Below are 9,969 nucleotides of genomic sequence, written 5' to 3' on the forward strand. Positions count from 1 at the left end.
TAGATCCCAAATTCTTCCATGATTAACATTTTCAACAACCTACCGTTGGTTGTTATTTTGGTCACTTCGAGTAGGTTCTTGCATGTAAAGTACTTATTTTACCTGTGTAGAAAATATTAGTGAATATTCTCTAAAAAATTCGATTTGTGGGTCGATACTACTGAAATTATTATTAGATAGAACTCCTTTAGGTGCTGTTTGTTTTTTCGAAGTGAATCTGTCTGAAGTCTGCGGACCACCTCTGCAGACCTCTGCAGTAGAAGAGGTGGACCAAAGTGCTGCAGACTGTAATGAGAAGCATGTTTGTTTTCTTAACGTCTGCAGACTGCTGCAGATATTAAAAAATTTAAAATAAAGTAATTTAATAAACCGAAAATAGTTTGTTAATACCAAAAATTTAATAATTGTAGTCTTAAAACATTGAAATAAAATTCAAACAACGAAATTAGTCTTACAATAACATTTTTAAATAAAATTCATACAACCAAACTTTAATAATTTTCATTCCATATTTTGCATCAATTGTTCGGCAATTTCATCCCGTAACTGGCTCATATATTCACGGTCCGCAGCAGTACCATGTGTTGGAATCTCATCTTCATCATTATCAACGACCGCATTGTTATTCCGAACCGAGACATTTGGTTCATCATATCGTGCAAAAAACTCATCACGTAGTCCCTCTCTTCTTATAAAATTATGAAGCGCAAAACATGCTAGAGTAATGTTTCGTTGTGTAACCAACGAGAATGGTGCCATCCTCTTCAGTATAGGGAATCGTGCTTTCAAGACACCAAAAGCACGTTCAATGACATTCCGAAGTTTTGCGTGTCCATGGTTAAATTTTTCTTTATTCGTTAATGCACGTCTTCGACGGAAATCTCCAAGCCAATACCTAACATTACGGTACGGTGCCATAAAACCTCGAATGTTTGCATAGGCGGCATCACATAGATAATATTTATCTGTAAAAAAAAGTCATTTATTTTCAAATAAAGATAAAACTATTTAAATAACCATAAATTTACCTGGAGGTGGAAGCGGGAATGGTGCATGTGGATTTGCTAATGCTTCTAATAAAATTCTAGAATCGTGTGCTATCCCTTCCCAACCGGCAACAACAAACGTAAACATCATGTTAAAGTCACATATTGCCAATACGTTTTGGTAACAATCGCCTTTTCCCCTACTTCTATATAAATCCTGTTTGTTTGCAGGGACAACAGCATGTATCAAAGTGCCATCAAGTGCACCAACTGCTCCCTTGAACACCCGTCGTAGCCTCCTATTATGTCCCGGAATGTTTGGATTCGGATTAAAAGATGTTGGTACTATAATGTCATGTGCGAAAAGCAACATTTTGGCCAACACTTCATGAAAAAACTTATGAATTGTTTGCTTTGAGTGTTGAAATCTCCGCTTGATAATCACATAACGTTGGTTATGACCGATCATCATCAAAAACATAGCCATCTTCTCCTCAACCGACACATGTTTGCTATCCTTTAACGCGTAGTTTACTCTAAAATGAGCACATAGTCGGACAAATGATTCACGAGACATGCGTAACACTTCAAGACATTGTAGAGGATTACGGTGAAGTAACTCTAACGTAAATTCATGTCCTGTCATTTCCGAATCGTTGTCCCGCACTCGTTTTACACCCCTCTTCCAAAAGTAGCGGACATACAAGTACATAAGAATTATGAGTAGTATCTTTTTGTCGTGATCCATTACAAACCTATTAATAAAGAAAACATATAATAACATAAGATAATAATATATCATAAGATAATAATATAACATAAGATAATAACATAAATCTCAAGTACCAAAAAAATATAACATAAATTTCAAGTACCAAAAAACATATCATAAATCCCAAGTAGCAAATAACCAAATAACATTCAAGTACCAAATAACAAAATAACATTCAAGTACCAAAACATATCATAAATCCCAAGTAGCAAATAACCAAATAACATATAAACTTAACGAACAATCTTTCCATCCTTTAAAACTCCTAAACTTGTAGCTGTCATCTCGATCCATCCTCTTAATATTTGTGGATCATTAGGCAAATTTACCCACATCTCTCTAATATTCATGGTCCCTCCAAAAATGTGATACGCAGCAAATCGTATAGGGTCTATTGGGTCTAACTCGAGCAACTCAAGCTTCTCTAAACACTGGGGAATTGTTGGCCCTTGAGTCAAATGGCGTAGAGCTTTTTGCATCTCCAGTGCTAAATCATCAGCAGTAATAGAAGCTTTAGGCGAGGCACAAGAAGGTGGATCAGGTGAGGCACTGGGAGCTCGAGGTCTAGGAGTTGAAGGTTTAGCCCTTTTGTTGGGGTTACCAGAAGGTGAAGCAACATAAGGTGAATCAGCAGAAGGTGAAGCAGCAGAAGGTGGAGTCTGAGTAAAATGTTCACTTGTATGATTGGAAAAAAAATCATCTTCATCTATGTTAATGGAAGGCGCGTCCAAAAGCTGTAATGGTGCGCCATGGAAAGAAGATGATCCCGATGGTGTTTGGGATGTGGCATAGCTGAGATTACCAGATGCACTGCTTCCATCAAAGAGTTCTGCACAAAGCTCTGGAAACAATAATGGGACGGTTTTCAAAGAAGCAGCTTTCGGATGTCCCTAAACGCAATCAATGTAACAAAAGTAATATAAGAATAAATATGTGTGTGTGTGTGTGTGTATATATATATATATATGTATATATGTATATATGTATATATGTATACCTTTTTAAAGTCCTCCCACTCCTCATTTGTTAAGTTAAAAGTATTTGTTTGTGGGTTGTAAAGGTTTCCAGTTTTGTTTCTTAAGTATAACCATCCTGTGTATTTGGCTTTAAGGTTATCATAGGCGTTTTTTAATTGTCGTTGATTCAAATCCACGCCATACTTTTCCTTAATAGTTGTTCCTAACTTGTGCCATGATTGTTTGTGCAAACTCAAACCTTTTCTACCCACGGTTTGCACTTCTTCAATACAAGTTTGCAATAAGCATTTTGTTTGCTCATTGGTCCATGTATGTTTATCTCCCATTGCTAATAACAAAAAAAAAATATAGAATACATACTTTAGCTACAAAGATTAATCATATTCCAACATAATCAACAAATAAGTTTAAGATATTCAACAACAATACATCATGAATGAACAAAAAAAAAACAATTAAGCAAAGATTATGATTTTGAAACCGAGGGCATGCAAGAAATCACAAAATTGGTCCTCAAATGCAAAGAATCGGTACTCAAATGCATAAGAAATCACAGAATTTGTACTCAATTTCATACAATCGTTAGTCAAATCAATAAGAAATCAAAAAAAATAAAAAAAAATAAAATTCCTATGTTTGATTCCTATGTTTGATTCCTATGTACTCAATTTCATACAATCGTTAGTCAAAAAAATAAGAAATCAAAAAAAATCAAAAAAAATAACTGATCTAGAAACCGAGGGCATGCAAGAAATTTATAATTTATAATATAATCATATATTTGCAATATTGTAAAGCCACTTAACATTGCTGGAATTTGAGATTCCATTGCTGGAATTTGAGACCTCATTGCTGGAATTTGAGATTCCATTCCCACTTAACATTCCTATGTTTGATTCATTCCAAAAGATTACAATCAACATACTTTTTTCCTACTTTTATGCATACTTTATACAATGGTATTGGAATTTGAGATTCCATTCCCACTTAACATTCCTATGTTTGATTCATTCAAAGAATCGGTACTCAAATGTATAAGAAATCACAGAATTTGTACTCAATTTCATTGAATCGGTGCTCAAAGAAATCAGAAAAAAAAAAAATTTACCTGTGAAGATCGAGGGCAGCAGCAAGCGGCGTAGGCGACCGGCGATGGCTGGCAGCGGAGGCGACCGGCGATGGTCGGAGGCTGGAGTCGTCGGACCGAGAAGAAGCCTAGAAGAAGAACGGGAAAGAAAAGGCAGCGGCGCTTTTTTTTTTTTTGTTTAGGGCATAGAGTGATTTTTTAATGAGGTTAGAAGTAGTTAGAAGAGGTAAGCCCACTGCTGTGTGGGGAAGAGGACGGGAAGAGGTTTTTAAGCCCGAAGTCTGCAGAAAAACAAACAGCTGCGAACCTAAAAGTGCTGCGCGTGTGCTGCGCCACGCAGCACTAAGAGGTTAGAAGAGTTTTTTTCTAAAAAACAAACACCACCTTAGTGTCAAACTAGTTGCAACGAAGAAATACAGTAGAATAATTATGGGGATAATGCACCTCAATAATCTCTTCTAGTCGAACATAATATTTTTGCTAATTCTATTTTTCTTTCTTTCTTTCTTTCTTTCTTTCTCTCAGTTAGAACCCCTGAGTTTGTGTTGTTCGTTGGGCACAGATAGGTACCATGAAACTAACATCATTCAATATGCAAACGGTGTAAGTAAAGGCATCCACATGTGTACAAAAGTGTTGTATTATGGGGGTCACACAAAAGTACTGTAACAACTTGTGTTCTTTCAATAAAAAAAACAGTCGTTTTTACATACATGTATCAACTCAACCCAAGCTGATATTTTTAAATGTCTTTTTTACTTCATAATGTGATGTGGGTTGGGGGGGGGGGGGTTCCCTTGAGGAAATATAGTTTGCAACAACTACAAAAGCTGATCGAATGATCTATCAGTCCATTTGTTCATCACCTTGATATGCATCAGCTGTACTTTGCATGTGGTACTTCCATTTACTATAATTGGACTAAAACCATGTTGTAGTGTGTTAAATTTCATTATGGTTAGTAGTATAAGTTTATTAGTATCACATTTTATACACGGGCATCTGATTTGACCTTTGTTGTTGACGTGTGCTTTGGACTCTCGAGAAAAGATTCAAATCCTTGTTGGAACATGGTAGAGTTATAGTTTTCAATTGTATTTCAGGTTTTATCAATAGAGATGTTGCAACTAAAACATAAGCTAGGTTTTATTCTTTACTCTATAAGAACTAAAAATCAGATGAAATGTTTATAAGAATAGAGTAACTGCTATATCGAATGGAATATTCATAAAGGTAGAGTAAAAATTAACGATTCAAAAAGCAATATTGAAACAATAACAAAAAATTGGACAATGGATAGATTATACACAAGTGTAGGATTCTAAACCCACTTTTTGAATACAGATATGTGAATGTGGATTACATGCTTGAACGTTTAAGAAGAATTCGGCAACATTCCCCCTCAGCTCCTAAGTATATATAAAAATATATCCTCAAGGAGTAAAGAGAAACTAACAACCAATTTTTTCTTAAAAAATGAATCATGTAATACGCATTCACATCCTAAATGACATAAAGTATTCAAAAAGCAGTCCCCAAAATAGGAAAAATCCAAAATTATTTTCTAAATCAGTTTCGAATGGATAGTTCTAGGCTCCAGATGATTTAAACAGGAGATAAATAAACTAAAAAACTTACTTTTTTTTATATAACATTGTACTTTAAATAATTAATTTATTAAATTATTACTTGGTAGATTTATGGTCTTATGTTTTTTGTTTTTGCTTTTTTCCTATTATATTATAACATTTTACTTTAAATAACTTATTAGACTTTCAGTATATTATTTTTATTTATAGAATCTTATTTTTCCATATTGTTATTATATATAACATCTTGCTTTTGTTTTATTTTTCTATTATAACATCATACTTTTTCATATATATTTAAATTACATTCTGAATTAATCATAGTTTTTTTTAATTATAACATTGTACTTTACATATTATGGAGTTTTGAAGACTAGCCTAATTAAGTCATAACATTTTACATACAAATACACATATACACATATACCAAATACTCATATACATATAATTTCTATTTGTATGCATACAAATACACATATACATATATACAAATACATATCCATTAACTATTGGCAAAACGGTTGAGTCATTTTGTGAAATTAACATTATTTTGTACCACTAATTTCATACTATAACACAAAAAACAAAAAAAAATTCAAAGAAAATCATATACAAAAAACAGATGAACAAATTTTGATCCTTTTACTACCAAATACACATATATACCAAACACACACATAGATATACACAATTTATCAATAAAATGCACATGTGCAAAATTATCAGCAAAATCCACTGGTGGTGTTGTGTAGGGATGAAAGTGGGTCCAAACCCGGACTCGGAAAACCCGGAACCGGTTAATGGGATTTTGTAGAACCGAAAACCGGACTGGTATATATGAACTAGTTCTAGTTCGGTTCCGGGTACGGTTCTGGGTAAAGTGAGTCTAGAGCCGGAAAACCCGGAAATATAAAAATGGGTAGATTGGAACCGGATAAAGTGGGTTTAGAACCAGAAAACCCGAAAAACCTGGAATTTTTTGGTAATTACTTACTACTTAGTGGGTTGAACTTTAAAAATTTTCATATTGATATCCCGACTTCGGGGGACTGTAAATCAATGAATATGAAACCAAAATTGACAAGCTTATAGTCTAAAATCATGTTCAAACTCTAAAATACACTACGGAAAAAACCACATGCCAATATGACTTCAAACAAATGAGATATGCATGTGTTACCACTTTCATAGAATTCAAAGTACAAAAACAAATAGCTGAAAAGTTGAAAATTTTTAGCTTTGATATCCCCATTTTGGGGGGCTGTAAGTCATTGAATATTAAACTAAAAATGACAAAATTATAGTCTAAAATCAAGTACAAACTCTAAACTATGAGATGAAAAAAAAACCTCATGTCAATACGACTTCAAACGAATTAGATATGCATGTTTAAAGACTTTCACAGAATACAAAAAAGCTGAAAAACTAAAAACTTCCAGCTTTGATATCTCAACTTTAGGGGGTTGTAAGTCATTGAATATTAAACCAAAAATGACAAAATTATAGTCTAAAATCATGTACAAACTCCAAAATACAAGTAGCAAAAAACTGCATGTCAATCCGACTTCAAACGAATTAGATATCCGTGTTTTAAAACTTTCACAGAATACAAAAAAGCTGAAAAACTAAAACTTCCAGCTTTGATATCTCGACTTTGGTGAACCGTAATTCAATGAATATAAAACTAAAAATGACAAAATTATAGTCTAAAATCATGTACAAACTCTAAACTGCACGTTGGAAAAAGCCGTATGTCAATCCGACCTAAAACGAATGAGATATGCATGTTTTAAATGTTTCACAAAAATCGGTTCCGGCCTCTAAAAGTGGTTCCGGTTCCTAACACCGATTCCAGTTCTTAGACCCGATTTGCCCGGACCCGATGGACCCAAACCCGGATTACCCGGATAAAGCCAATTTTTAAACCTAGAACCGGAACCGGTTCTATATATTCCGGTTCTAACGGTTCCGGTTCTGGTCCGGTTTTCCGGTTTTAAATCTCATCCCTAGTGTTGTGGTAGTAGTGGTCGCCGGAGAATAGCCTTGTTGTGGTAGTGGTGGTATACAGTGGCTTTGGTGGTGCCTTAAAACCATAAAATTCATGAAATTAGGTTTGAAATTAAGGTCTGAAGAGAAACAAAAAGAGAAAGGAGGGAAGAGAATCAAAGGTGTTGTGGTGCTTGCAGTCGCCGCCGGTGGAGTGGCAGTGGTGATGTGTAGTCCTTAAAACCACAAAAATCATCTAATTAGATTCAATATTAAAGTCAAGAGAGGAAGAGAAAGAGAAAGAGAAAGGAGGGATGTCGACCACAAACCATCGCTTGAGATTCTCGGAGAAGCTTCCCTTTTCATTGTTTGTAACATCGAGGTCGTGATCCGGTAAGGTTAGAAATTGTTCGGTGTAAGTAAGGATGGATACGGGTGGCTTCGGTCAATGATGTAGGTGATAATCGTCGAAATTTATCGGTGAAATTATTTAGTTGCTGTAGAAATCGAAAGGGGAAACAATGGGAGCACAACGAGTTATGGGATATGGAAGAGAACTAAAGGGAACTTACCTTTAGTGGTGACCACTTTTGCGGCGACGAGACGGAAGGAATTATCCGCAGTCTTTTTTCGTGGGCATTAGCGACCTTGGTGACCCTATCTGTTGGATAAACATAAAAACATACTGTTACGATTCGTTCTCAGCAACTTCACACGGATTGCCCATCGATTATATTAGCGACGAACCCTTTAGTGGCGATGTGTGCTTTCACAACCACACTAGGCATGTACGGTTTGATGTTGCTGCTAAAGGCTACATTTCCTGTCGTGAGTTCAAATAGATTTGTGAATTTTATTGTTTCATTGGTTTATATCCCGAACAAATAAATGAAATATCCCGCTATAAGGAATGTTCCAAGAGCCAACAACTCCACCTTACCCTTATGAAAATTGTATGACTTTGTCTTGAAATTCAAATGCAGATTAAGTTCCATGATACAAGAAATATGTTTCTTAACACACATATAATTGAAGAGCGTGCCTGGTAATCGAACATTTTATTATAATCTATGTTTTAAAAAGCTTGTCTTGGCTTTGTCAATACATTTCATGGCTCCACACTACTACTACAGAAAAGACTTTTAACGACAGACAAATATGACGCTCATGAATTTATGACAGAAAATTTTATTAGTATATGTATTTCATGTATGTTATATAGCTCAAGTACTATTTTCTATAGGCCTTAAGCCCCCATGTATCTTGTGTATGTTACGTTTTAATGCAATGAAAATCATACCATTCTACATGGTATCAAAGACTTATTCCAACCACTCCTAGAATCTCTCACTTTCCTTCTCTAATCCAATCCCTTCATTCTTTGTCAGCGTCTTCTTCCCTCCTAGCCCTAATGAGCAGCAATGGTCCATCACAACCACCTACTCCTCCTGCCAAGGCTTTAGTGTCACCAACATTAAAACATATGTCCCACTCATCTTTGATCTCTCCAGTCACAACTATGATCCATGGAGGGACCTTTTCTTAGTACACTCATCGCATTTAAGGTTCTCTACCACATAGATAAAACCTATGATGCTCGTGACACCACTCCTATGCATTTTGAATGGCATCAACTTCATTAGCTTGTAAACTATGGTTATTATCTCTATCTCTCAATCTCTCACCACCTCTGTCTATACCCTTAATGTCACAACCCATAAGATTTGGTGTAAGTAACAGTGAAGTCCTTTTCTGTGAGAACAAAGATGCAACGTCATGCAACTTGAAAGTGAATTGCGCTCATTCACAGTGGGAGACCTTTCTGTTCATGAATACTTTAATAAAACTAAGAAAATTGCAGATCTACTAAAAGGCATTGAAAAGAAAATGAAAAAGAATCATGTTGTGACTTACGTCATTAAAGAACCTTCAAGAAAATTTGATGCTACTGCTGGATTTATTCATCATAGTAATCCTTTTACAACATTTGAAGAAGATCGCTCCATGCTACTTGTTGAAGAACATATACTTCTTGCAAATCAGGTTCCCACTGTATCTCATGACAACCATTCTTCTTTCCTCAGCTTCTTTATGTCTCAAATCAACCTTCTAATCAAGGAAGAGGAACATATTCTCATCGCAAGAATCGAGGAGGCCATCAAAATCCCTCCAGTCATCGTTGTTTGCGACCCTATGTTGTCATCGGAAGCTACTCTGTTGACATCGGACCATTTGTCGACCACCAACAATGGGTTGGGTTTAATTTCTCCTCCACCCTTCAATCCGTTCCCAGAGACGATGTCTTCCCCTGTCGCTTCACATAATACCCCTTCGAGGATCATTAATCTGATGCAGCAGCCCTCATTCACACCTTGGGCCATGCCATCCTCTAACACATCAGATGGGCTTCTAGGCAGCATACCTCAGGCCCAAATTCCTTAGCAACTCAGTCTGCAAGCTCCAGGCCCGGTTTTAGGGGGGGGGGGGGGGGGGGGGGGAGGAGGGGGGCAGGAGCTTCAGCCGCACAGGGCCTCGAAAAAAATAGGGTCTGAGTTTTAATTAAATTAATATT

The 9,969-nt window shown here is 35.8% G+C and overlaps 1 protein-coding gene across 13 annotated transcripts; it reads right to left on the reverse strand.

Annotated features, from left to right (window-relative positions):
- Positions 1 to 382: 382 nt before the first annotated feature.
- Positions 383 to 9,714, reverse strand: LOC111885373 (uncharacterized). 13 transcript variants are annotated; one of them, XM_052767451.1, is made up of 6 exons: positions 9,312 to 9,714; positions 8,145 to 8,220; positions 7,970 to 8,058; positions 3,844 to 7,894; positions 1,029 to 1,741; positions 383 to 965 (listed from the first exon to the last, which is right to left on the reverse strand). In XM_052767451.1, the coding sequence occupies exons 5-6, from the start codon at positions 1,732 to 1,734 to the stop codon at positions 502 to 504; spliced, it is 1,170 nt and encodes a 389-aa protein (XP_052623411.1). In that variant the 5' UTR covers positions 1,735 to 1,741; positions 3,844 to 7,894; positions 7,970 to 8,058; positions 8,145 to 8,220; positions 9,312 to 9,714; the 3' UTR covers positions 383 to 501. The 13 variants fall into 13 exon arrangements, with proteins under 13 accessions (XP_052623411.1, XP_052623412.1, XP_042754177.2 ...); XM_052767452.1 differs by lacking the exon at positions 8,145 to 8,220; XM_042898243.2 differs by lacking the exon at positions 3,844 to 7,894.
- Between the last annotated feature and the right edge of the window lie 255 nt (positions 9,715 to 9,969).

This window comes from Lactuca sativa, chromosome 9 (assembly GCF_002870075.4).
Source record: "Lactuca sativa cultivar Salinas chromosome 9, Lsat_Salinas_v11, whole genome shotgun sequence".
Classification (NCBI taxonomy): Eukaryota; Viridiplantae; Streptophyta; class Magnoliopsida; order Asterales; family Asteraceae; genus Lactuca; species Lactuca sativa.